At 35.9% G+C, this 26,361-nt stretch overlaps 14 protein-coding genes across 14 annotated transcripts; 5 read left to right on the top strand and 9 right to left on the bottom strand. All coding sequences in view use genetic code 12, as the record gives it.

Moving 5' to 3' along the window:
* Positions 1-233: 233 nt before the first annotated feature.
* On the bottom strand, positions 234-2,117 carry CTRG_04019 (uncharacterized protein; the record flags this gene model as incomplete). Its single annotated transcript, XM_002549676.1, has 1 exon — positions 234-2,117. The coding sequence occupies one exon, from the start codon at positions 2,115-2,117 to the stop codon at positions 234-236; it is 1,884 nt and encodes a 627-aa protein (XP_002549722.1).
* Positions 2,118-2,527: 410 nt separating this feature from the next.
* CTRG_04018 (putative rhomboid protease) lies at positions 2,528-3,388 on the bottom strand (the record flags this gene model as incomplete). The annotated part of the gene is made up of 1 exon (XM_002549675.1): positions 2,528-3,388. One exon carries the CDS (start codon positions 3,386-3,388, stop codon positions 2,528-2,530), a length of 861 nt encoding a protein of 286 aa, XP_002549721.1.
* Positions 3,389-3,656: 268 nt separating this feature from the next.
* Positions 3,657-4,322, bottom strand: MED9 (Med9p; the record flags this gene model as incomplete). Its single annotated transcript, XM_002549674.1, has 1 exon — positions 3,657-4,322. The coding sequence occupies one exon, from the start codon at positions 4,320-4,322 to the stop codon at positions 3,657-3,659; it is 666 nt and encodes a 221-aa protein (XP_002549720.1).
* A 284-nt stretch (positions 4,323-4,606) lies between these two features.
* Positions 4,607-5,689, top strand: CTRG_04016 (putative serine/threonine protein kinase; the record flags this gene model as incomplete). Its single annotated transcript, XM_002549673.1, has 1 exon — positions 4,607-5,689. One exon carries the CDS (start codon positions 4,607-4,609, stop codon positions 5,687-5,689), a length of 1,083 nt encoding a protein of 360 aa, XP_002549719.1.
* A 360-nt stretch (positions 5,690-6,049) lies between these two features.
* Positions 6,050-6,454, top strand: CTRG_04015 (uncharacterized protein; the record flags this gene model as incomplete). Its single annotated transcript, XM_002549672.1, has 1 exon — positions 6,050-6,454. The coding sequence occupies one exon, from the start codon at positions 6,050-6,052 to the stop codon at positions 6,452-6,454; it is 405 nt and encodes a 134-aa protein (XP_002549718.1).
* A 99-nt stretch (positions 6,455-6,553) lies between these two features.
* On the bottom strand, positions 6,554-7,417 carry SUI3 (translation initiation factor eIF2 subunit beta; the record flags this gene model as incomplete). The annotated part of the gene is made up of 1 exon (XM_002549671.1): positions 6,554-7,417. The coding sequence occupies one exon, from the start codon at positions 7,415-7,417 to the stop codon at positions 6,554-6,556; it is 864 nt and encodes a 287-aa protein (XP_002549717.1).
* A 285-nt stretch (positions 7,418-7,702) lies between these two features.
* Positions 7,703-8,338, bottom strand: CTRG_04013 (uncharacterized protein; the record flags this gene model as incomplete). The annotated part of the gene is made up of 1 exon (XM_002549670.1): positions 7,703-8,338. One exon carries the CDS (start codon positions 8,336-8,338, stop codon positions 7,703-7,705), a length of 636 nt encoding a protein of 211 aa, XP_002549716.1.
* A 263-nt stretch (positions 8,339-8,601) lies between these two features.
* Positions 8,602-11,451, top strand: CTRG_04012 (uncharacterized protein; the record flags this gene model as incomplete). The annotated part of the gene is made up of 1 exon (XM_002549669.1): positions 8,602-11,451. The coding sequence occupies one exon, from the start codon at positions 8,602-8,604 to the stop codon at positions 11,449-11,451; it is 2,850 nt and encodes a 949-aa protein (XP_002549715.1).
* An 814-nt stretch (positions 11,452-12,265) lies between these two features.
* CTRG_04011 (uncharacterized protein) lies at positions 12,266-13,975 on the top strand (the record flags this gene model as incomplete). The annotated part of the gene is made up of 1 exon (XM_002549668.1): positions 12,266-13,975. One exon carries the CDS (start codon positions 12,266-12,268, stop codon positions 13,973-13,975), a length of 1,710 nt encoding a protein of 569 aa, XP_002549714.1.
* Positions 13,976-14,248: 273 nt separating this feature from the next.
* On the bottom strand, positions 14,249-15,307 carry CTRG_04010 (uncharacterized protein; the record flags this gene model as incomplete). The annotated part of the gene is made up of 1 exon (XM_002549667.1): positions 14,249-15,307. One exon carries the CDS (start codon positions 15,305-15,307, stop codon positions 14,249-14,251), a length of 1,059 nt encoding a protein of 352 aa, XP_002549713.1.
* Positions 15,308-16,034: 727 nt separating this feature from the next.
* On the bottom strand, positions 16,035-17,012 carry CTRG_04009 (uncharacterized protein; the record flags this gene model as incomplete). Its single annotated transcript, XM_002549666.1, has 1 exon — positions 16,035-17,012. The coding sequence occupies one exon, from the start codon at positions 17,010-17,012 to the stop codon at positions 16,035-16,037; it is 978 nt and encodes a 325-aa protein (XP_002549712.1).
* Positions 17,013-17,192: 180 nt separating this feature from the next.
* Positions 17,193-19,832, top strand: TERT (Tertp; the record flags this gene model as incomplete). The annotated part of the gene is made up of 1 exon (XM_002549665.1): positions 17,193-19,832. One exon carries the CDS (start codon positions 17,193-17,195, stop codon positions 19,830-19,832), a length of 2,640 nt encoding a protein of 879 aa, XP_002549711.1.
* Positions 19,833-19,856: 24 nt separating this feature from the next.
* Positions 19,857-22,103, bottom strand: BUD6 (Bud6p; the record flags this gene model as incomplete). Its single annotated transcript, XM_002549664.1, has 1 exon — positions 19,857-22,103. The coding sequence occupies one exon, from the start codon at positions 22,101-22,103 to the stop codon at positions 19,857-19,859; it is 2,247 nt and encodes a 748-aa protein (XP_002549710.1).
* A 320-nt stretch (positions 22,104-22,423) lies between these two features.
* On the bottom strand, positions 22,424-25,699 carry CTRG_04006 (uncharacterized protein; the record flags this gene model as incomplete). The annotated part of the gene is made up of 1 exon (XM_002549663.1): positions 22,424-25,699. One exon carries the CDS (start codon positions 25,697-25,699, stop codon positions 22,424-22,426), a length of 3,276 nt encoding a protein of 1,091 aa, XP_002549709.1.
* Positions 25,700-26,361: the final 662 nt, after the last annotated feature.

The raw sequence follows: 26,361 nt of genomic DNA, 5'->3' as shown, positions 1-26,361 counted from the left end.
ATCATGATAAAGAAAGAGTGTGTATAAGAGAAACCAAATAAAAGTAAAAAGAGAAAGGGGGGTGCAAAGGAGAGTATTAAGCACAATTTTCCATCATTATCGTTCTGATTTATTTTACCATCTTTGTATATATATAAATATAAATATAAATTATTAAACAATAAAAGGAGAAGGCTACTACCAAATAATAATAATAATAAAAAAAGGAACAATAAAAATAGATCGGAGTATCATCACCAGCCAAATAATCTTGAAGTAAAGCTAGTGCTCTTGGTAGCTGGAGTCGTCATAGACCCAGTACTTGGCTGTCTTAAAATCGGCTTGTCAGGTTTAGTGCTTAGCATTTTATAAATTTCCCGAGAATCCAATTTAACGTCATTTTTGCGATCAACCCCACCAACACCGTAAACGCTTTGTCTTCGCTTATTTAATTCAGATCGAGGCATGGATGATTTTATCGTCGATGGTAATCTTGACATTGATTTTATAGATTTGGAATCCTCCTCTCCGCGTGCATTGTTACCGTTTCGAAGCTGGATGTTCCTGTAGATACTATGCAAGTCTGTAGTGACGCTGTTTATACTGTATGTTGATCTTGACTTTGGTATTTTTCTTCCATTCATGGTGCTAGAATTAACACCCACATTATTACTGTTACTTGTACCATTCTGATTCAGGTGGTTCAAGTTTGGTTCCATCCACCCACTCTCACTGGTGTACAACTCGCTTCTTGAAGACCTTCTACTTCGCAGATAGTTATGTACTTTATTTTCAATTGGATAATATTGTGCCAATACATTATCATTCTTGTGAGCAAAACCTTGGATATGTTGCGTGGAAGCGATAGATGGTTGTCTTGTTGGGGGCCTCAGATTAATGACTGTTGATTTATTAAGGTTCTGCTCATATTCATCCAATAGTGAATCCATTGATGATTCTGATTTTTCGTCGATAGTGGTATACTTATTTGAACTATAATTCACAAAATGATGATTCTTGGAATAAGCGACATTCAGTCTACCGGGTATCGGTTGATGCAACAACAATTTCAGATTTATGTCAAGACTGGCAATATTACTGTTTAAAGTTTCAATGGATTCCTTTTTTGGAACATGCATCTGCAGAATGGATGATTGGGGTGGCTGTTGAATCGCGGACGCAAACTGAACAGGAGAGTGCAAGTACGTCAGCGGTGAAATAGGTGGTGAAGGTGGAGAGTCTGGAATGTCATTTAAAATGTACTGATTCCGTGGAGACTGTAATTCCTTAGGTACGCTATCTATGTTGAGTTCCTCTTTCAGCTCTTCTTGCTCATACAAGCTGATAAATTGTACATTCTTTTGAAGCACATTTACAAGACTGTTAATCACTTCAAAATCATCACAATGAAGTGAGATCTTCCAATACCTTTCAGGTTTAGTTAACGGTAGCATGAATTGGTTGGAATTGATTCTCAATATTTTAGTTTTCGAAAGTAATGGGTAAACAAATGTACTTCCACAGGACAAGAAAGTAACATCACCGCGATGTAGTTGGAAGACTTCGAATACCCCGTGTGCCAACAATGAGCCATTGATATTATTCTGATTCGCAATTTCCAAGATTTCCACAGACTTATATCGAAACAAATTTATCTTGTCGTCTAGACTTTGAGGTAGACTCGGGATATCACTATTCTCGAGATCGGGTAGTTGGCCACGACGCGGACCATCATCATTTGATTTCAAGTTGTCCTTCAAATCATATAGTTGATTGGAAGAGTTCGACTGATCTTGCTTGTATCTAGATATGGCTTCTTTTCGTGGGGATTTATAAGGATTAGTGCTGTGTACATGTTCATGTTGTAACGATTGTGGGGGTGGAGTAGTAGTGCGGTCCCCACGACTTAATGTCTGGTCATTGTCTCCTTTTTGTCGTTGGTCTCTTAATAATGTGACTGGTGGTGGCTGGCTGGGAATATACGATGAGGAGTGTTGTGATTCATAACTATTTTGCTGCTGTTTTGGAGGTCCCGTCTGAGTTAGTTCATGGTTTTGGTGCTTGTGTTTTCGTTTGTTGTAATTTTTCCTATTCCTTTTTCTGCCGGTAAAATCATGTGAGTTGTTCTCATTAGCCATGGTTATTTATAATTTTCTAAGCAATATAGATATTACAACACCATGTATAGTATATGAAAAATGTAATAATAACTCAAGTACGACTTTCAAGTAATGGGAGTACTATTGGTGAATTTCGGTTGAAACTGGCATTTTTTTCTTTTGATGTTGTTGTTTTCACTCACTCTGGTTGCCTGGTTTTAATTAAGAGAAAGAGAATACAAAATTACTGAGAAGAAAAAAAAAAAAAAGGAAAAAGAAAAAGGTGGAGAAATTTGCACGAGGAAAATAAAGAACGGAAAAAAAAAGTATAATCAAACAATCACCAGTAGTGAGACTGGCAAAGTAGCTTTCACTTGGTAGTAACTATAGACAATTTCGCAATATTTGGAGTATGAAGAGTGATATTGTTGTATTAAATACTCACATACTTATGCTGTTGAATCTCTGGTACCTAAAACACGAGTCTCAGATTGGAAAGTAGCACTATTGGAAGAACCACTATTGTTACTCATACCTTGTTCTATGTCAGCGCCTTGATTCAACATAGGAGTATACTCATTGTTGTTTCTTAAAATCAAACACTCATCTTCTTTGTAAAATGTGACTATCTTACCCAAAAGGTTGATCAAGGAGCTCACCTTCTTCTCAATAGATACCAAAATGTGTGAAGGTGGGTACAATTTATTCAAATATCCCAAGGCTAGTAAGTAACCAGTCAAAATTCCTGTAACATGTCCAGGAAAAGAACTGCTTGGAAACAACACCATGAAGAAGAGAGCAATGAAAAATGGCAAGTAAATGGTGTAAATTTTGAGCTCCATATTGTTGAAATGCCAGGTATAGAAAATAGGTTTAAACTTAGATTCCTGATAGGCCATATAACTCATGAACAGAAAAGCAATGCCTGACAACCCAACAACTCCTGTATTTGGATAAAAGAGCAATCCTGCCAAACAATATTGCAATCCCGCCACAACAGTTAACAAATTCAAAGTGACACCTGTGTGAATGGTACCATTTCTCATTTCAAAGATTGCCAAAGGAGTTAACAAGGTGAATATGTTGCATATCCAATGAAAGAAGTTGGTATGGACCATGGAATAAAATGAAAGACTATTAAGGTTCAAATCTAACGGAGCCCTAGGATACAAAACTAAACTATTCAAGTTGTACAGTGTGAATGTTCTTATTACACATAGTATAAGGGTGAAGATGATTAAACCAATAGTCAATGCAGGAGGCTTTGTATTGGGATCAAAAGTAGGAGGAAATTCTTTAAAGTTAATCATGATTCAAATGTAATGATTATAAGTAGATCTATGAATGGCTCCGGTGTCTGTTGTTGAATCGACTCAGAAGAGTTTTTTTTTTTTTTTTCTTCAGTTCATTTTAATTTTCATTTTCATTTCGTCGTTCTCGGTTTTCTCGCATCGTCGGTTTGGATCTCGGTCTAGATCCGCGGCACTGGGAATGGAGGTAGGGACACCGACGTGGGGGGGGGGGTTACAACGCACAATCAAATTGGTTACTTCGGGCGAGTGTTCATTAAAATATCAACTATAAACATTGGTCTACTTTTTGTTTAAGCTGCAACAAGAAACTTTGTTTATTATGGTTGTTCTGTTTTAGCTTTTCTATCTTATCAAACGTGTTGACTAGTGTTTCATTGATGTTGTCAATTTGTTGCATTGAATCCTTGAAATTGCTCAATTTCAATCTCAAACTGCCTAGGTATTTATCAAAATCCTTCGCTGTTACTTTTGTATTATCGCTGTTATTCAATTCGTATAACAAGTTAAATAAATCAGGTAAAACTTCCATTGATCTCATTTTGTCAATAGGGTCTTCTTCCTTTTCATCGTCCTCTTCGTTATCAACTTGCATTTCAATTACTTTCTCTTCTTCATTTTGGGTGTTTTCTAATGTTTGTTCTTGTCCCTGAACCTGTTTCTGCATCAATTCTATTGAATCTATAGCATCAATACCGGACAGTCCATTAGTAACATTTCCAGTTATATTTTCAAATTGTTGATGATTCGTTTGAAGTTCAGGTTGCTGGAGTGGTTGCACAGGGTATTCTGTTTCTTGTTGTTGAATTATTGAATTGTCGACAGTTAGATCTATCGGTGTGCCTGTTTTTATCTCCCCAAGTATAGTCGTGTTATTTGAAGGTAATGGGGACATTGATCTTGATTTCGTTTCATCATTGGTCTCTGTATTCATCTTCGTATTAGATGCAAATAAATAAATAAATAGATACTCTCTTGGTTCGATTACTTTGTAAAGGTTTAGTGTGAACACAGCAAATTTTTTTTTCTTTCTTTCTTTCTTTATGTATGGGTTTATTGTTCCAGCGCGTGTACTGGCAGAAATGTCTTTTTTTGTTGAAATAATAGATCGTATTAGAGAAAGCAAACAAACAAAAAAAACATATAGAAGACCAATTAATCCATAGATTGAGTCTACGTTGGAAAACCTTTATCTACCTAACTATTAGATCACCAAATATGGATGCCATTTTATCATTATGTGGGACTTGTTTGCCATGCTTTCCAACATTGTCGTCACCTTCGATAAATATAAATAATCGCAATTACAAGATTATTAAATTATTAGGAGAAGGAGGGTTTTCATATGTCTATTTGGTTTCTACAACAACACAATCATCTCAATCGTATTATGCATTGAAAAAAATAAGATGTCCTTATGGAATACAAGATGAAAGTTTCAAGAATGCGTTAAAGGAAATCAAGAACTATCATCGATTCAAGTCGCCGTATATAATTTCCAGTATCGATGAATTGATACAACTGGAAAGCGATGGCTCCAAGAATATATTGATCTTACTACCATATTTTGAAAAGTCTTTACAGGATATTATTAATGAACTAGTTTTAAACAATTCAAAGATGGAGCAGGGAGAAATTATGAGAATATTCATTGGGGTGTGTCGAGGATTGAAAGCTATGCACAGATACAAGAAAACCACCACGAATAACACTAGATTAGACGACGATGAGCAAGACGTATTGTTACCCACAAGTGATGATGAAGATTTTGAGGAGCCTAATGGGAATGAGAATAGTTTACAGATGCAAGAACTGGTTCCTTACGCACATCATGATTTGAAACCCGCCAATGTCATGTTATCAGCTGAAGGTTTGCCTGTTCTTTGTGACTTGGGATCTTGTTCTAGAGCAAGAATTTCTGTGAAGAATCGTCAACAGGCATTGACGGTACAAGACTTTGCTCAAGAACATTGTACATTGCCATATAGAGCTCCTGAGTTGGTCGATGTGGCCACAAATGCTGAAATAACCGAGAAAACCGATATCTGGTCATTGGGTTGTTTATTGTATTGTTGTTGTTTTGGATACTCTCCGTTTGAAAAGTTGGAAATCGAACAAGGTGCAAACTTGAACTTGGCAATCTTACAGGGAAAGTATCAGATTCCAGCAGACAACGGTCAATTTGATCCAAAAGTAATCGAATTGATTAAAAAATGTTTACAATTGAAACCGGAGAATAGACCCGATATAGATGAGTTGCTTAATCAAGCATTAGAGGTGGCAAGACAATTGAATCTATGATGTGGTGCATGTAATTTGTAGGATTTTAAAATTACATAAAGATTACGTGTTCTGGTTCCAGTACCACCATATTTTAATTTCTTTTTTTTTTCTTTTTTGTTGGGATGGGTTTCTTCTTTTTAGTCGTAAAACATGCGAAAGAAGGAAGGAAACATTGAATGAAATTCTGCCCATTCTCATCAATCATTAGCGCTGTAATAACGACACGTTGTACCGTGGGTTTCAATTTTTCATTTTCTTTTTTTTTATTTTATTTTTCCACATCTACTTTTCAATATTATTTTTACTTTTATTTTCCTTTTTTTTTCTTCTTTTTCAAGTTCTTACCTTTAAGTTGGATATAATACGAAACAGATTGCAATGACTTTAACCAAGTACCAAAGAGGAGACTTAATTGAAGGCTGGAATGACTGTCCTATACCACAAAAGAAATCCATTTTAATTACAAAAGATCACAACCGAGATATAACGGTGCAGAATGTTACCGATATACTAAATAAAATCTTTGCCTTGAAGTTGAACCTTTCCGAACGTGAATTGAATCATTACAAGCTGAAACTCGTCAATGTTGTTGAGAAAATGAGTCCCGGGTCTTCACATTTGATATTCATGCATCATATTTGCCAGGAAATCCTAGATAATCTTGAAAATATCACTCCACAATTGAGAAATGACTTAAAGAATCAAGTTGTTGAATATATGATGGTTCATGAAGGTGTTAGTACTTGGTGTTCACCAATGAAGAAAATCGTGGCTAGTATATAAACTTTTTGTCAGCATGCTGTATTTATTACGGTTTAAACTATACATAGAGCACTTATTATACAATGCAAAATTGACACTGATGTAAAAAGTTTACACTCATTAGAATTTCTTTCTTTTCCCAATTTGGGCTTGGAACCCGGTCTTGATGGAAGATACGGATCTGGTAGAACCACAAGCCTTACAACTCAAGAAGTGCAAACGGTTGGCACTTTCTCTCTTCAACTCGGTATTCATACTCTTACAAGTCTTACATGTGACATATTCAATGATGTATCTTCTCAAAACTGATTCCATTTGTTTTGGTTGGAACTTACCTTTCAAAATCAATCTCTTTTCACCATCTATGGAACCAGTGGTACCCAATTCAGCAAATAAATATTGAATTAAATGTTCTGGACTTCTTTGTAAAACTAAAGCAATTTCTTGAACATTGGCAAACATGGTCTTCTTGGAACCTTCTCTTTGAACTACTGGAGGTGGAATACGGAATTTTGGACCTGATCTATCACCAGCCAATTCTGGGTTGTTGGTTTTCAAAATAGTAAAGAAACGAGATAATAAATCCGGATAAGACAAACCAATTGTGGATTGATCTTTGGTGCCATTACTAGCACTGCCATTGTCTGTATTTTCTTCAACACCAGCTTCTTCTAATTGTTGTTCAAATTCATCGACACCCAAACTCTTGGTTGACTTCTTCTTTTTCTTTTTCAATGACAAATCACCTAATGATGAACTCAAATCTTCGTCTACAGATGGAGATTCAGATTTTTCAACTGACTTTTTAGATGAGCTTGATTTCTTCTTTTTCTTCAAGCCAGAAAACAAATCATCTACTGAAGCATCGGCTGGTTGTGGTGTAGACTCTGTTGAGCCAGCTGCATCGACAGCAGGGGACTCAGAAGATGGCTTCTTTGATTTCTTCTTCTTCTTTAATGTAGTATCAAATCCTAAATCTGACATGATGATCTTGTTGGGTATATAAATCTATCAAATAGTAGGCTGTTGTATAAATATGACTGAAAAAAAAAAAAATTTACAACAGAATCAAGCAAAGAGAAAAATTTTCTTTTTATCCAATTTGCACGCACGAAATAAAGATTCACGCTTTAGTAAAACAGCGAAGAAGTCTTACCAGTTAGCATCTATGGTTTCCAGAGTCTGTCTGTATTAGTAGCAATTAATATACAAAGAGTATATATATATATTCATATATGAACAGTTATAGTTTGTGTTACTTCACTCTATCTAATCTTTATTTATATCCAATTCTGCTGTTTTCTCCTCCAAATCAGCACTACTGTCTTTCTCTATACTTGACTTAAACACAGCATCTCTAGCCTGTTCATCAGCTAGTTTACTTTCTTTACCAGGTTGATAAGTGATCTTTGTGGTTCCTTCAGCTTCATTTTCTTCAACATCAAATGCATCTTCTGGGGTAAATTTCTTCAAATACCAGTTTTCAACTTCAGTTTTCCCATTCAGTTCGGCCTCGAAAATAGAATCATGACCTGAATTATTCTTAATAAAAGGATCAGCCTCGAATTCTTCCACCAAATATTGAACGACCTCCAAGTGGCCATTGTATGAGGCCCAATGCAAGGCAGTATTTCCATTATCATTCTTGGCTTCAAGAAATTCTTTGACATCATCTTTATCAACCAACAGTAATAAATATTTAACTACATCCAAATGACCATTTGCAGCAGCCATATGTAATGGTGTACTTGATGTGATATCATCTTTTATAACTGTCAATGTCTTTGGAGTAATTAACTTTTCAAGATCAAATATTTCCTTCAATGTTTCCAAATCACCAACTCTGGAATCGTATATCACTACGTCCATTTCTTCTTGACTCAACTTGGTAATTTCTTCAGCCATGGTGTACTGTATTTATAAAGTCCTGCTTGCTATTGTTAGTATTACCAATCAGAAGGGTAGTTCATCTTCGTGAAAAAAATAAAATAAAAAAAAAAAAAAAATTCTATCTGTGGAACCTCAGAGATGATTTCGATTACATAAGCTCGCGTGCCAGAGCAAATTTATATGTAATGAAGATTTCCATCGAACTTTTATTCTTGTTCCTTTAAACCAATTTGTAATTCAAACAACTTATGTTTACTTTTTAACAAAAAATAAAAGTCATGAGTCCACCAAAAATCGAAGAGATAGATAATCACAGCGATACCAATGTGACTGTTTCTAAACCCAAAAAGAATCCATTTGCAACTCGTCCTAAGAAAGTCACAGTGAAAAGAACAGTGGACGAAGCGTACCCACAAAGAAAAGGTCTTAACAAACCCCAATTCAAACCAACAAAACCCATTGACATTTTATTTGACAAATTACAGAAACAAATCGATTTACCTTATGATAAGTTAAACATTGATGAACTTTATAATCGTTTTCAGTTATCCGGACCAGATGATCTGTTAGTTAAACGTTATGTAGTTGTGGAAAGATTGTTGGACGAATTATTGGAAATCCAAAGACTTTCAATGAATGTACCGCAAACTGATGACAAAAACTTGATGGCAATATCCTTGCATGATATTAAAACGTTTAGTAAGTTGGTCAATTTGATTATCATCCACGGTATTTACCCGCCTTTGAATGTCTTCCGAATTGGAGTTGAATTTGAAAAAAGACAATTGAAGAATATTTCAGATAGCAAGAAAACTATCAAACTTGATACACTCCCGCGAGATAATATAGAATATATTGAAAAGCTTTTAGTATTGGTTTATGACAAGTTCAGTCGATTATTTCTGTACAAGTCCGATGTTGCTGACTTACTATTTAAAGGAACTGGATTCACGGACTTTTTAATCGTTGCCATGACGTTAATCACCGTTCCCAATTTCAATTCAAGTCATATTGACATTTCCAAAGTTGAAAGTCTTGCGTCTACATTTGAATTATTTCAAATATACACATTAATTATGGCCTCATCCTCACCACAGCAGTTCAAGAGATTTGTCATGTCTCGTTTGGAGTTGCTTCATTATTCAAGAAGTGATGGTTTATTGACATTGGTGGAATTTGTGCTTGGACTTAGAGACCAAGAGGAAATTAATATCGAAAAGTTTGAGCATGTGTCAAACGTAGTCTTGCTGAAGCCAAAAAGCGTGGACGCAAGAAGTTACTTTACATCAGTTGGAGCCCAGATATACAATCTATTGATCAATATTAATAGACCCACAATCACATCATGTGTGTCATTTGTGTTGGAAAAACTATGGCAAAGGAACAAACTGGTAGCAAGTGACTTTGTATTGAAAAAGATCTGGGAGAACTTCAATCCTTCACCCCGGGAAGTGGAAATTTTGGTGACAGAAGCCGACCTTAACAATAGTATCAATGTCATACTTTCATTAACCAAAAAGGGAATGGAACCAGATTTATATCAGGCTGTCATAGAACCCATAATTTTACCTCTCTGGGGATATTATCTATTCCTAAAACAGAACAAAAAGCCATTTGGAATAATTTCAGATATTCTTACGAGTTATTTTACTATAATGAAGGACTTTGATAGTGACAATATTGCTGGTTTACTTATTATAGCCAAGAATTTACTATACGAACACGGCGAAGATTGGAAATATGAAATAGGTGACAATGATTTGGTGCAGATTGTGCAGATCAAACCCGAATTCACCTCTACAAGCAAAAAAACAAAAGTCAACAAATTTATCGATTCATTAGATTTTGCTTGCGAGTCGTTGATTAATCTATTACAAGAACTAGATGATAGTTTGATCCAAAAGCTATTTGTTAGCATCCTAAAGAGCTGGTTGAATAAAGATAAAGTTATTCTTGGTGGAGATGAGCCTAATCCATTCTTGATGCTTGTTGATTTACGTTTACTAGAAAGTATCGGGGAAAAATTTAAAGATAAGCTAGCAACCAATCCGATCGACATGTTGCAGTTGGTTGACAGTTTCCTAGGTTCATCGAAAGCAATCAGTTCAGATGATAGAATGCAAGAAGTTGATTCGGACGACGAAGATGATGATAATGAAGAAGGTGACGACGAGGCTCAGCTGATATTGCCTGTGTTATTACAATTACTTTCGGCAATATTGTCAGAAAATGATATCATTGTAGATGACCAGTGTTCAGAAGTGTTATCCAATATAATGAAATCTTTATTAGCTTTAGAATCGACCAATGCTGCTGCTGGAGCTCTTCGTACTAGAATTCAAGATTTGGTTAGTGGGAACCATGCATTGTCTGCGGATAACGAGCTCGATAATCAAAGGCAAATTCTCAGTCGGGCAATTACGAGTTTGAATGATCCATTGGTTCCTATTCGTGCCCATGGTTTATATCTATTAAGACAATTGGTAGAAAAGAAAAGCACTGTCACTACTTTGGATTTCGTAATCAATTTGCATTTAGTGCAATTAAAAGATCCTGAGCCGTTTATATACCTTAATGTTATCAAGGGTCTAGAGAATTTGCTTGAGTGGGATAAAGTTGGGGTATTACAAAAGTTGTGTAAAATGTACCTGAATGATGATGACGAGGGGGACACAGACTTGGATGAAAGAGTCAAAATTGGCGAAGTATTGTTAAGATTCATCAAACATGAAAATGAGCTATTTGGCGGGGAATCCGCTGAATTAATCATTAATGCGGTCATGAAATTGATTAGGAAAGTTGGTAATGAGGAGAGGGACCACAGACTTGATATGTCGGCACTTTCTATACTAGGAGAATGTGTGACTAGCAACATATTTGCTGTTAACATAAATGAAGTGCTAGATTGTTGTATTGGGGTCTTGGATTTGGAGAAAAGTTCTATTATTCGTAGAGCAGCGATTGTGGTGATACACGATGTATTGGTAGCTCTATCTGAAAAAGAGAATATTGAATTCCCAGCCGACTACAGAGACCGAGTTAAAACCGCATTAGGATACACAGCCGAGTTTGATAAGGATTATCTAACTAAAGAACATGCAAAGAAGGTATTGACTTATTTCGAATAAGCGGCTTTTAGTTATGTCTATATTTTGATATTACAATAAATGTGACCACGAAAAAAGAACATATTTGTTTGAAAAAGGTTCCATGTATATGAGACTCTATGGTCGTGATTCCTTGGCAACAATTGTTAGCACCCAGAACTCCTTTAATTCTTTGTAAAAGATTAAAACTAGGTATTCACAGCTTTAATTACCACCAAGGAAACAAAATATCCATAATGTGTGTAAGCTGTTTCGTCATTTATAGTTTTAAGCTTCAATATATACAAGGTTTATTAATATTATTATTAGTAATTTTTTTTTTTTTTCGATGTGCTAATCGAGAGCCACAGTTGGAAGATTTTGATTTTGCAACAATAGAAAGTGTGGTGTCTTCTAGATTTCAGTTGACATGCTGCAAAACGTCTTTCATAAAGAATACGTGATTTGCTTCACTATTGCCCAAACAACAGTCAAAAATATATCTTTTATTATATATACAGAAGCCGGCAGTATGAAATGAAGATGACTGAAGAACGAGTCTACTTTGAGTTCACTTTCATACTGGCAATTTTGACCAGATGTTACTATACGGTTTGCGCTAAAATTAAGTTTTGAGGCATTTTCTAATTGGTATACCCAAGAATTTTTTTTTATTGACTTTATTAATTGCCAGATGGTATTTCTGAATCAATTGGTTTTGGACGTATAGTAGCTGAAATATCTGCATTGCCCATGTGTATATAAATCGAATCAAGGATCGTTATTTTTTTGGGGGGGTGTCCTTCTTTTCTTTACTTCAAAACTTAAACACCTATACAAGTCTGATTTCTTCAAAATGTCCAGAGCCAATTCTATTAAAAAGAAAGAAAACAACGTAAACAATTCAGTAGAAAACAAAATTCAAGTGGAAGACAAGCTGTCATTGAATTCTTTAAATATGGATAAGGGATACATTGAAATTACTGCAGAGTCAAAGAAGGAATCAGCATCTATAGAAGAAGATCAATTGGTCAACAATCCCTTTTTAGATCCAAAGGTTGCTGAATATTATGATAATTTGTATCAATCATGCAATTACGAAAGCTATTCCGCTTTCGATCCAAATTTTGAGTGGACTGAACTGGAAGAAAAGAAAGTAATCCATAAAATTAATTATAGAGTAGCTTTGACTTCTTGTTTTCTTTTCATTAGTTTGCAAGTCGCAAGAGGTAATTTTGCTCAGGCTGTTCTGGATAATTTATTAAACGATCTTGGATTAACCACCAATGATTATAATACTGGTAATACTATTTTTACTGTGGCATTCCTTTTGGCTGAAATTCCTTCCCAATTGATTTCTAAAGCTTTGGGTCCGGATATTTTTATTCCAGTTCAAATCTGTTCCTGGAGCGTTGTTGCATTGTGTCAAGCGGCATTAAGCGGAAAGACATCATTTTATATTACTCGAGCATTGATAGGAGCATTAGAGGGAGGATTCATTGCAGATTTGGTATTGTGGCTAAGCTATTTTTTCACCAGCAAGGAGTTGCCAATTCGATTATCATGGTTTTGGACAACATTGGCTTTGGTTCAAGTGGGAACATCCTTGTTAGCTTTTGGAATTTTACGAATGAGGGGAGTTGCTGGAATGGCTGGCTGGAGGTGGTTATTCTTACTTGAAGGTATTTTCACATTATGTATTGGTATCTCTGGCTTCTATTTAATGGTTCCATCAGCTGTTCAAACTAAAAACTGGATGCACCCAAAGGGCTGGTTCACAGAACGTGAAGAAAAGATTGTAGTGAATAGGATCTTACGTGATGATCCAACAAAGGGGTCTATGAATAACCGACAGGGATTAACTTTAAAACAATTGGTCAAAAGTTTGCATGATGTGGATATATTCCCTATTTTTGCTATTGGGGTAATGGCATATATTGGAACTATGACATTCAATTCATATTTTGTTTTGCTCAATCGTCAGATGGGATTTTCAACCTTTGATACAAATCTATTGATGATTCCTCCACAAGTTTTACACATCATTTGTTTATTACTAATAACATGGACATCTGAAAGGCTCAATGAACGTTGTTTTGTTGCAGTGGTTTCGCCAATCTATGCAGCCACGATCATGGGTATAATTAGGTGGTGGCCGGGAAGTGGTATTCAACAATGGCCGACTTATGTCTTGAACATGTTATATTTTGGTCAACCCTATATCCATGCAATCTGTGTGGCATGGGTTTCTAGAAATTCCAATGGGGTTAGAACCAGGTCTATAAGTTCTGCGTTGTACAATATGGCAGTTCAATTAAGTAATATAATTGGACAAAACATTTACAGACAGGATGACTTGCCCTTATATAAAAGGGGTAACATGCAATTGTTTTGCTTTAGTTTGGCAACTATACCTATCATTTTGTTAACCAAAGTATACTATGTATATAAGAACAAGAAAAGAGATGAAATCTGGTCTTCAATGACAGAAGAGGAAAAGGAAAATTATAGAATGAACACAAAAGACGAAGGAACAAGAAGGTTGGACTTCAGATTTGCTCATTAAATGGGTATTTATAGGTCGGGCAGATGTATATGATGATTCTATTTTGTTCGTATTTGTCAAATAATAAAGAGAGACATTTAGTACCATTTTTTTTTGTCCAATATTTGAACGAAATTTTAATGAAATTGCAATATAAAATTCACAAGAACTACCAATACTATACCGACTTATTATTTCTACGCTTTGTAATATTTCATAATTAGCAAACAGTTTACTTTTATTACATATTAAATACAGAAACACACCTAATAATATAGTCAAATAGAGAGAATATCAACTCCAAGAACCTTCTAACTCATCAAATCTTCTTCTTCCTGTATGTCTTCTCTTATTATAATCATCGTAATCTCTTCTCATATTTTCTCTCTTCAATCTTCTTAAGTTTCTGACCCTTTCGTTCTCTCTACGTTCGATTTCAGTTGAAGTTAACGTCTCAACTAATGGCTCCCAACGATCGTTTCCGTTTTGGATACTACTTTCAGTGAATATTCTAACACCAAGCTCAAATATTATACCCTTCACAAGATGCAAATTGTAGATTTCATTATCAAAGCTTCCATCTATAACCCTCTTTTTCACTCTGATTATAACCTCATGTAATGCATGCGATACTGCATTCTCGAATTCTAAAGGCAAACCCAAATCACTTACCACAATTTTAGCAAACATTTCGGGTGTAACGTCTGACTGATTCATATCCCATTCGAATCGGTCTTGATACAAGTGTTTGTTCAAGTTAACCGACAAATCAACCGTCACATTGTATGGGCCGTCTGAAGGCAATGCTAGATTAGAAACATAAGTATATTCTTCCACTTGTTGGTTTATGCTATCAGCAATTTGTGTAGCCATATTGGTAGGAAGATCCAAATCATTGCATACTATTTCTGCAAACTCCAATGGTGTCAATACACATTCATTCAAGTTCCACATAAATGTATCCACCAACTTCTGGTTAGAGTTTAGGTTCTCAAGTGATATTTTTATCGGGACAAGTACTACTGGTTTCTCCACCAATTCAGGTAATGCTATGTCACGAGCCAAATTCTTAATTATTGGGGTATTTTTTGCAAGTGTGTATTTCTGAAGCTCTGCTTGTGCTCTATTGTCAGATATGTTACGATTTCCAAAAGCAGAAGATGGAGAATCTTCAGTATCAAAATCATCACCAAAATCTTCAGAATAGTTTATTTGTTGAACATGTCTTTTGGCTTGTCTTCCGGTTGGCGCAATATTGAATAGTAAAGAATTTTCGGAATCATTCATTAATCTTTTTGAGAAACTTGTGGCAAGACCTTGAACGCCCGTTGGCGCTACTCCATATGAACCCATTTTATTGTTGTGCAAACGTGATTGAAATTTTAAAGTTGAAAAAACGAAAAAAAAAGCAGATTATGTTTACTTTTGTTGTGATGGTTGGTGAGACAAACAGTTCAAAGCGACAGACTGAAAGGAGAGAAAAAAAAAAAGAAAATTGACCTTCGACACGACCAATGGAAAATAAAAACAATTGATAATGAACATCTAATAAGACTTACAACAACCAGTTTGACAAATATCCAATGACTCCTTCAGCTAATACAAAGTCGACCAATATTCTAGTTGACTATCTAATTAAGCGACTGAAGTTTGAAGATCAGCTATCTTTAGATGATTTTACAGATGAATTGCCATCTAATATCTCTCCTGACATAGTGGGAGATCTTTATCACGAATTACTCGAGCAACACCAAACCAAACAGCTGAGGGTTGAGACTCATATTGAATCACAGTTTAACATACCAATCAAAGGATTGCTATCAGAGGCAGCCAAAAACCCTGATACTATGAAACGACCAAAGCTAGCGAGCTTAGTCAGAGAACTTGAAGTACTAAAAACACGTCTCAAGAGCCACGAGCTGGATTTGAATGCTACAACAAACAGACTCTTAAGAGAAATAAAAGAGGTCGTTGATATTCTAAGCTCACTTGAGCATGATGTTGATACCGAGATTATAGAAGATGCCCTTCAAAAAATGAATAAAATATCTACATTATTGGATATTTCACAAGGTACAATCTAATATTCTATACTTGGTGTTCTATCCCTATTGATGTCGTCTAACCTCAAAATCTCAGTATTTCCGAGCCATTTCCAGATTTGAAATTTCCAATTCAAACCATCAATGACACCTAGATGATAATGCGATTCTAAACCACCCGAGTTTTTAGCCGTGTTTATATAGGTTACCCTCGCAATACGAGAATGCACTAGTGCCATACAGCACATTATACATGGTTCATGTGTAGTATAAACAATCATATCTGTACAGAGATACCCTCTGTCATGTTCCTTGTTTTTTCTATTTTCAATCTCTCGAGTAGCAATTTCGGAAATGGCTTTCATGATACTATGCCCTTTTGGATTATTCTTTTTGTTACCCTCAGTTGTTTGAATAGTGCATACTTGAAGCTTATCACCAATCTGTTGAGCTATCAATGTTCCCAGAACCGAATATCCAGGAGGCGAAGTTGTAGAATTGTCAACTGAGTCTAAAAGCATATTGACCATTTCCTTTTCTTGATCCATATCAAACGAAACAGAGTTTAAAAACTGATGGTTTGGGTTTCCTTTCCATGTTATTGGCCAGTACTGTTCAGACCATTGTTGTGTCAACTCTTTGGTGTTTGGGACATGTCGAGGCACTGATATGACTTTAAAATTGGAAATGATGAAATCAGGGTCTATCTTGCTCGCTAACTCTAAAATTTCAGTAGTTTGGTCTTCAGACTCATACTTGCATATGAAAACTTGTAAGTGTTCTTCCACTTTTCGTATACGTTTGAAATGATCTAGTTGTGATGTTTCATCTAACGGAAAGAATCTCTTTAAAAACTGCATCAAAAACTTGCTTTTTCTTGGATCAATAAGACCAGTCCAAACTTGGACAAGTTCAGGATTCTTGCTGGAATAGCATTCATCTGCTTCACGAATCTGCAAAAGTGTTCCATATAATATCCCTTTCTCTAGGTCAACATGGCTGTTTATCTGGGTCATTATCAACACTTCAATCCAGTTCTCCACTCAAACATCTCAATCCATTGTGGTAGGTTTTTTTTTTTTGTTTCTTTTTCCTTGTTTCTATTTCTTCTGTGCAGTTTGTTTTCCACTTGAAAGCACCACAATAATTCAATGCAACTATCCTGTTAGTATCGGTAGTTTTGAATAGAGCCATCAATGCAAACAATTTCATTACTACAATATGTTAAAGATAATTCCAGTGATCAGAGTGTCCAACTTCCTAGTTTCATAAACTACTTGAAAAGTGTAAACTTGATAGAAATCACCAAACCAAACAAACTACCAAGAATCACAAGCGATACTTCCTACCAAGATTTCATCAACAATTTAATAACGGAGCTTGTATTGCGAAAATCACAGAATGTTTTAGTTTCTGGTTATAAGAGTACCATTGAAGATTCCAAAGTTGCATTGCCATGTGTCAATCTCGATGGGAATTTCCTTCCAACTAATTTGAACGACTCGAACTGGCATCGGGTGTTTACTTTACTTGGGTCTGAAAAGTTTCTAAACTTGCTTATCAATCACAAGGGATTTCTAAAACATAAAAATGGACAACAGATACAAATTTTTGGTGATATTACTTCCTATGCTAAACCAGCTGCAAAGGCAGTTTTGCCTATTCCGAAATGGATTTACAAATTTGATGTTTTGTACCAGTCACGAAACCCAAGATACAGAAACTATGAAATCATAAGGACAAATGTACAAGAGGTGCTTGCAGAAATTGTATCACCTTCTACAAAGAATCCCAATTCTGAGAATCCAGCTGTAAAAAAGAGGTTTCGAGGAATCAAAAATGTTGTTTCCAGAATCATACTGAATGATAAAAAGTGCAGATATGATCTTATATATAACAAGTATTTGCTGCTGTCCGACACAAGAAAACTAAAAACAATGATAGACTACAGTACTAAATTTAACCGAGTTGTTGAAGTTGTTCTCATAATAATGGGGAAGCTACTTCCACTCGATGCATGGGGTGGAACGGAAAATAAGAAAGTTATCCAGGACAGAATAGTCGACTTTTTACGGCTAGGAGCAAATGAGAGATTGCATTTGGACGATGTGTTAAGTGGAATAAAGCTTCTGAAGTTTAAATGGTTAGGTGTTGGGAATAATATCTCTTCACAGCAAGATTTTCAGATCCGCAAGAGGTTATTAGAAGGATACATAAACTGGGTATTTATTTCTTTGGTCAAGAATATCGTTCGGGCATTTTGGTATGTCACTGAACTGTCAAATATGGATCGTCTGAAATTGTTTTATTTTACGCATTCCATATGGAATGAACTATCACTGAACTGGATAACAAAATATGCTAAGGGAAACCTTGTACAAGTTGTATCACCAGAGTCCAAAGGACAATTTACAAATGGAAAAATCAAATTGATACCCAAGAGAGGAGGGTTTAGAGTTATTTGTGTGCCTTTGAAACAATCACTCTACTCTTTTAACAACAAACGGAATTTTGCTTTGAAACAAAAGGAGAAATGGGACTATATTTTCTATCAAAAGTATACTCTCCTGCCAGTTAGACAGGTTCTTCAGTTAAAGTTGAATGCATTAAGAAAATCAGATATGGGTCACAGGTCATCCGTTAATTCAACAAATGAAGTGGCAGATCGGATTTTAACTTTTAGAAATGATCTACTTAAAAAGAATAAAACCCTTCCTGTGCTTTACATGATCAAATTTGATATGAAGGAATGCTACGATCGACTCAATCAAAATGCTCTCAAAGAATCAATTGCTGGTATTTTCAAAGAGGATAATGAGAATACTACCTATCATGTTAGAGAGTATGGCACTTTGGATGAATTTCTTAAATTGAAACGGGTCAGAACTCTCATAGAAACCGAGGTGCAAAACTTCAATATTATTATGAATTCCAAAGACGAAGCTGAAGCAGGAAGTAGATCGTATGGGACCAAAGTGGATAAGGTGAAAACATTGAGTATATCAAAGAATAAAATTATAGAGGTATGTCATAGCCAGATTGAAGATGCTACCTGTTTAGTTAAAAATAAAGAGGGCCAGTATGATTTATTCAAAAGAAAGCAAGGTGTGTTTCAAGGGTTCAGCTTGCTGGGGATATTTTGTGATATTTTATATAGTACAATGGTTCTGAAAGAGTTCAAGTTTTTATGGGAAGCAACAGAGGACAACTTGCTCTTACGCCTAGTTGATGACTTCATATTTATAACGTCCAATAAAGATACATTGAAGAAAGTGAAAGATAAAATATCAAGTAACGAGCTTCAAAAGTATGGGGCGTTTGTAAACCATGAAAAAACTGTTGAGATAAATGGAGAGGCAGGTTCCTCGAACAAAATGACGTTTGTGGGTTTAGATATAAATTGCCTTACTTTGGATGTCAAAAAGGATTCAAGTCAATTCAGTAGACCAACTTGCAAGTTTAGGTCATTCAAAGCGTTGTTTTCTAATTTAAAACAGTTTTATTGCTCAAATCTAAGTGAATTTTTATTGGATTTTTCTTCAAACTCACTCGAAACGATCAGGGAAAACGTGGATGCCATATTGAAATTAACATTCGAAGCAATACAAACTTCTTTTGCAACTATTTCTAAACAAGACTCCTTCGAGCGCTACCGGTTTATGAAGTTTCTTCACGTGATCATCGAGACTACCATTGAGAAATTTGCAAGAGTAAATGGTTCAATGGAAGGAGTAGAATATCTATTGACATGCATTAAAATAACAATAACAAAATCACTTGCCTTTATGGCAACTAAACAAGAGATAATAGAATGGTTATATACATTGACAATATAGGCATTGCAGTAAACGATGATTATTCTAAATTATCCCAAACGAACTCTTTAAATTTTCACTATCTTTTATTTGACGTGCCTTCTCCAACTCTTCAATACCCCCAGATTTCTTCAACCTGTTATCCTCAACAAAATCACCTAATTCCTCCTGGAATTTATTAAGTCTCATCATCTCTCGTTCCTTTTCTCGTATTTTCTCAGCTCTCTCAATAGCTTCAACCCTGCTTTCATGATTAGGAGTCAAAGCAGCAATGTCATTCAAAACGGCATCCTTTGCGGTATGCAAACTTTCACCTGGCTCTGGGATATACAAGTTTGCCACAATCTTGTTTCTCTTGCTGGACTTTCCTTTAGTTTGCTCCACGGAACATTGTTCAATAAGGCCAAACGTCTCTTCAATTTTCTTGATGTCCTCTTGCAAATCTTGAATCAAATCATCTTGCAAGTTCAAGAACTGTTGTTCTTCACAAACCTTATCTAATTCTGATTCCCAAATCTTCTTCCAAACTGGTCGTTCCTTAGATATATACGAACTCATATCGTGGAGGGAATCCTTTGCCGACTTGATGTCCTTAATTATATGCTTCAACTGTTTCTCGCTGACACGAACACCTCTCTGTGCCACATCTTTTCTCATCTCTTCCATCACATCCTGTAAATCATCAACTTTTGTAATCAATAAATCGGAATCATCTGATAATTTAGAATTGCATGATTCCATATAAGCCCTGTTTGAATTCTGAGAGACCTCGAGACCAATTTCTTGAAATTTACGGAGATCTTGAACAACACCGGCAATTGTTTCTTTAAATGCAGTAGATGAAGAGTTATGCAATTGTTTGACAGCTCGAAAATCTCTTTCAAGTTTAAGTAGATCCTTCCTCTCAACACTTTCAGTAGTTTTAACTGTTGAATCAAGAGTCTTTTCCACAACAGGAGGAACAGGAGCTGCAGCAGCAACTGGAATTTCTATACTAGCCAACGACTCCTTGACTTTTGCAATGACATCGGTGCTCATTGCTTCTATGCGCTTATTCAATTCTTCTAACTTTGAGTCTAATTCATTTATTCCCTTTTCCAGGGACCCAGGTTCATTCAAACATAACAAAGTACCTCTCTTAACTTCACAAAGGTAATGCTCTTCTAGCTCGTAGGATACCCCAGTATGTGGATCCTGAATATAAATATCTGGGAAGTTCCCAGACCCAGGTGAGTATGCAAACTTTTCCACAAACAATAATCTAAGTGAGGCAAAAGTAACAGGGAATGTAACATTAGCCTTTTTTGTTTTGGAGTTAATTCGCAAAAGAATATAATCATCAGCGCTTTCCACATTAACAGTTTGATCAACCTCTGCCACTGATGCACGTGGAGGAACCGGTGTTTCATCTTCGTTTTCCTGAATTATAGAGTTTCGAACTCCTTGATTCTCAATATTAATTTTTGGAATGGCATTGGTCGTGGTGTTGTTATAATTGGTCAACTTTGCATATTGGTACGCACTGAACCTTTTTGATGCACGACGTTGAAGAACATCACCTTTTTGCAACTGTGACAAGGCATCGTTTTTCTCATGCTTTGTTTCTGTGGGTTGTGTTTTGACGTGATTTTCCTCTTCTGGAAATGTACCAGATCCACTATTATTGCTTGTATGGTTAGGGACAGTGATCTCCTTGCTTGCTCTTTCTTGGGAGATTGCTTTTGCTTTAGCCTGTTTGCTTTTTAAAGTTTGTAACAATGTAACAATTATATTTCTTATTCCAGGTAAGAACTTATCTAAATTTTCCTGGGAGGGTGCTTCACTAAGTGCTGCCTCTAAGATTATTCTCAATGCTTGTGGGACATTGCCAATATCTGACGTATCAATGCCATTGTTACCGAATGCTCTTATGGCAGTCCTGAAATCATTGCCTAACTTGACATAAGCATCCGAAACATATTTGTCATCCGCTTCTTGTCTTGCCCATTGAGTCAAACTCTCCAACAAATGCTTTGTTGATACGAGAAGTCGAGTGACACTTGATTCTATTGTATTCAATGATCTTCTTTTTGATGAATGCCGTTGACTACCATCACTTGCATGAGTTGAACTACTGGTACTAATTGAACTAGATCGAGAATTGTTCACTGACATGTTTGTTGTTGAGAATGATCTGGTTGTATAGTCGGTTGTTGTGGTTGTAAATGTGTTAAATGTGTGCTCATTTTTTTTTTTTTCCTTTTTCCTTTTTCGTTTTCCTTTGATCTTTACTTTTTCTTCCTCCTTTGTCATGGTTTTGCCTCACCCTTTTTTAATGGTGATTGTTTGTTTACTTTTTGTTTTTCTTCTTTTTCTTCTTCATTGCTACTTTTGAAACAGTAGAGATCTACAGAGAAAACTAGCTGTACTAGTGGTTAAAAGTAAACGGTACATATATACCATTGTGAATGTTGTAGATTTTACAGAATCAATTTAAAAGAATTTAAAATCATAAAATAATAATATACTTTGGATCATGTCTATTCAATTATGCAATAAAAATAAAGAAAGGTGAAAGAAAAACAACAACAACAACAACAACAACAGATTATTAATCAACAATACCTATATACTTAACTAAAATACTTTTGAACAACATCCAAATCGGATGGGTTTCTTTGCAATAAAGCCAATGCATCGGCATGAGGAATTGACCCTAACAATGCTCGTGTAGAAGCAACAATCTTTTGTGCAGTAGTTCCAGAAATCGATCCGTGTGCTAACGCCTGGATAACAGAATCAACCACTTTTGGAATTTGTTTGGTGATAGATGGATGGTTGCTGTCAATAAGTTCACTCAAAAACATATATGCAAATGGAGCAGCAGTTTCATCTTGAGTGATTGGCAATAATGCGATCCACTGGTCAATGACAGCGGGTAAGTTTGGAACGGAGTTGGCAAATCTATGACAAACCTTGGCTATGGCCGAAACAGAATTTTCTGTAGCATGAACATTTTCATCTGCTCTTGCATCAGGAACAACTGCCATCTTAAACATAGGTTCTAGACAGGAAAGACAGAATTCAGCATAAGCATCACCTCCAAATTGAGCTGCCATCCCCACAGAATAGCTACTTGCTTGACGGATTCCAGCATGTGGAGAAGTTACAGAGCTGGCAATAACGCCCAAGAACATGTCCTTATACACTGTTGAATTAGGTCCACAATGTTCAAGAATGTCACATACAATACACAAACCACAAAGTTTGAGAGTGGTATTTTCATCATTAAGGAACAATGAAACAGTAGGTGCCAACTGTTGGAAGCTTTCAAGAAAGTTGGATTTAACATTCTTGAAGATGGCGGAAATTGCCTTATTGATTTCATCAAGCAATTCTTCATCCGTGTATTCTTCCTCATCCTCCTCAACGTCTTCAGTATATTCGTCTTCGTCATTGTCACGAACCTTGATTCTGTCATGTATTTCAACCATGTTTGTAAGCATTGCTTTTGCCAATGCCAGCAATTGGACATTGGAAATGGCACCAGGAGCTAAGCTGTTGATAGATTCTACCAATGCTGTGTAATATGCAACGAGTAATTCTGGAACAGGTTCTGTTCCCAACACTTCAGATATGTTTTCACATATTTTTGACCACAAGGTAAGGGTTTCGGTTGAATTATTACCAGTAGCAGCAATTGAACACCTAAGTAATGAGGCCAAAGTCAATGCTGCAGAACCACGTACACCATCATGCAAGTAAAAACCTAACCCAGGAATGGCAATGTCTTCGGCAATTTCCTTGACCCAAGGCTGGAAGTCTTCCTTTAATTGGATGGCATAAGTTCTAAGAAGGTCCATTGCGGTGACTTTTTCGTCCAAGGCAGCAGAGTGGACACCAATCCATTTACCTGACAAGTTAATGACATCCCATTCTTCATTCATTTTGAGCTCTTCTGCATCATCTTCTTCCAATAAGGAAATATCTTGAGATGCTTTGGCAGTCACCATCAAAGGAGGCAAAACAGATGGCAAGTAAGGCAAAAAATCTTTGCCCAAAATCTTACAGATTCTACCCCATGCTTGCTCTAAATACTGTTTAACAGTATCATCATCATCAGTGGTACTCTGTTGGATATGTCCAAATAACTGGATCAATTGTTGACTGTGAGGCTGAAACTTTTCTTTTCCAACAGCCAAAGCAATCAAAGTAGAACATTCAATACATTTTGCCTTTAACAATTTGTTTTCATCCCCAACATCAGTTTGCAAAACATTAACCAACAAAGGCATTAAAGTATCATAGTACTTGATGAAAGTTTTCTGTGCAGCATCAGCGATAATAGCAATAGTTGTCAAAACTTGTTCTTGGACATATCTTTTTGGTGACTGCAATAACACCAAAAGGTTATTCAACAAATCATCTAAATATGGTTCTAAAATTTCCTTGGATGCAGCTTCAGAAAAATTGACCAAAGCAGCAGCAGCATGAGCTTGAACACGAGGAACAGATTTGTTTGTTAATTTAGAAATCAAAGCTGGTAAAATTCTGTGAGCAGAAGTTCTTTGGATCAAGTCAGCAAAATCTGTAGACATTTGACCCAATGCATTACAACATGCATATTGAACTCTAGGGTGTTCATCGTCCAAGGTTGGCAAAATCATGTCCAAAATCTTTGGAATTTCGTTGATCAATACATCTGAGCACCCTTCGGCGGCTGAAGAAAGTGCCATGAGTGCAGCTTGACGTTCTCTCCAATTATTGGATTGAACCATTGATGGCAAGTATTGGAACAATGGACCTGCTAATGCTTGTCCATTCAACTTTAAGGCAACTCTATCCAATGCTTGTCTTGCCGCACCATATTCAGGTTCATCATCCTCGTCCTCACTGTCATCATTGTTGTTCCATTCAGCTGCATCATCGTCGTCAATACAAACTTCTGTCAACATGGACAATGTGAGAAGAACCATTTGTTCCGTATATGATGGAGTAAGTTTACACATTGCAGGTGAAACTTCAGCAAAAGTACTGAGTAACTCCAAGGCAGCCATTCTTGTGTTCAACTCCAACTCCTTGTTTTTAGCAACAGCAGAACAAAACTCTATAATAGTAGGAAACATATCCTTGAACATCTTTGGGGCCAATTCAACCAAGTCTATCAAAGCTTCTAAAACAGAGGCCAATGCTTGATCTTGTCCGTTTTGCAAAAATCGAGGCAATGAATTCAACAAGTTTGGCAATAATGGGGACAAAGACTTCCAAGTTTTCTTAGGGAGCTCTCTAAAGAAAGCAACAAATGCAGTGCATGCCGCGATACGGACATCATCATTTTCATCCTCAAACCCAGCATTATAAACAGGTAAAACATCATCAATATAAGATTTGTCTATCAATTCAGGAGAAGCAGAAAAGACTCTGAAGGCGGACTCACGAAAACTTGGATCCGGATTTCTTGTAGCTTCAAACAATGCAGGAATTAATTCAGTCCAAGAACCTGGTGGGGATGCATCTTCTTTTGATACTTCGGAGATTGCGTCCGAAAGCTTGTGTCTCACTTGGTTTGATTGGGGAGCAGTGAATCCAGACAATAAAATGCTTCTAATTTGTTGTCTAACAGGCTCACTAATAACCCCAATAGTTCTATCAGTAACACTTGATAACTCCTTTGGTGATTTGATGGCAATACGTCTGAACATGACGGAGGCAAATGCTCGAATAGTATCATTATTACCTTGACAGGCTTGTTCAGCCAAAAAGACCAATAATACTTCCACATTGGCCCTTGCACTCCAATCCTGTTCAAGTGACTTTTCAGCAGCTGCTCTGGTAGAATTGTCTGATGACAATAAATTCTCCAACAACTGGTTTAAAACTGTTGAATATTCTTGTGGAACAACGGACATTCTTTAATTCTCTCTTTTCGTTCCTAAATATATGGATATATATATATATAAATGCTCTTTCTGAGTCCTTCTATTCGTTCCCGATAAGTAATTTATAGCTTGAGTTTTTCGATATTCATAAAACTAAACCACGAGTCAATTGTGAGGAGATAATAGTGGGATATATGTTCTCTATAACTTGAGGTTTCTAGTCCTTCTTTGCTCTTGAGTTGTTCTTTTCTCTTCTTTTTCTCTTTTTTTTTTTTTTTTTCTTCTTTTACACTCCTTCTTTCGTCTAAAGATACCTAGAAGTCGTAAATCAAATCTGAATAAAAAAAAAATTATAAAGTGACTAGTTGATTGTGATAAAATAGTGTGACTTGGTAAAGATTGGGGGGATCAACTATAGGAATGAAGGGAAATAGAATAGTTTGTATTAGTAACACTAATTGTTGTTTCTCTGAGTAACGAGATCTAATATGAGAATATTTTCAAGTCTGAAAAAAAAAAAAATTTTTTTCTCTCTCTCTCTTTTTGATTCTTCTTTGTCTGGTGTTTTCTAGTGAGAGCAGAGTATGAAGAAAAAAAAACGAGAAGACTTTCTTTTTTTTTTTTCTGATTGATTCTCATTTTTGGTTATTTTTACACGACTGTAACATTCATTGTCTTTTTTCTTTTTAGCT

Source organism: Candida tropicalis (assembly GCF_000006335.3).
Source record: "Candida tropicalis MYA-3404 genomic scaffold supercont3.5, whole genome shotgun sequence".
Classification (NCBI taxonomy): domain Eukaryota; kingdom Fungi; phylum Ascomycota; class Pichiomycetes; order Serinales; family Debaryomycetaceae; genus Candida; species Candida tropicalis.
This window is presented reverse-complemented; position numbering and strand designations above follow the sequence as displayed.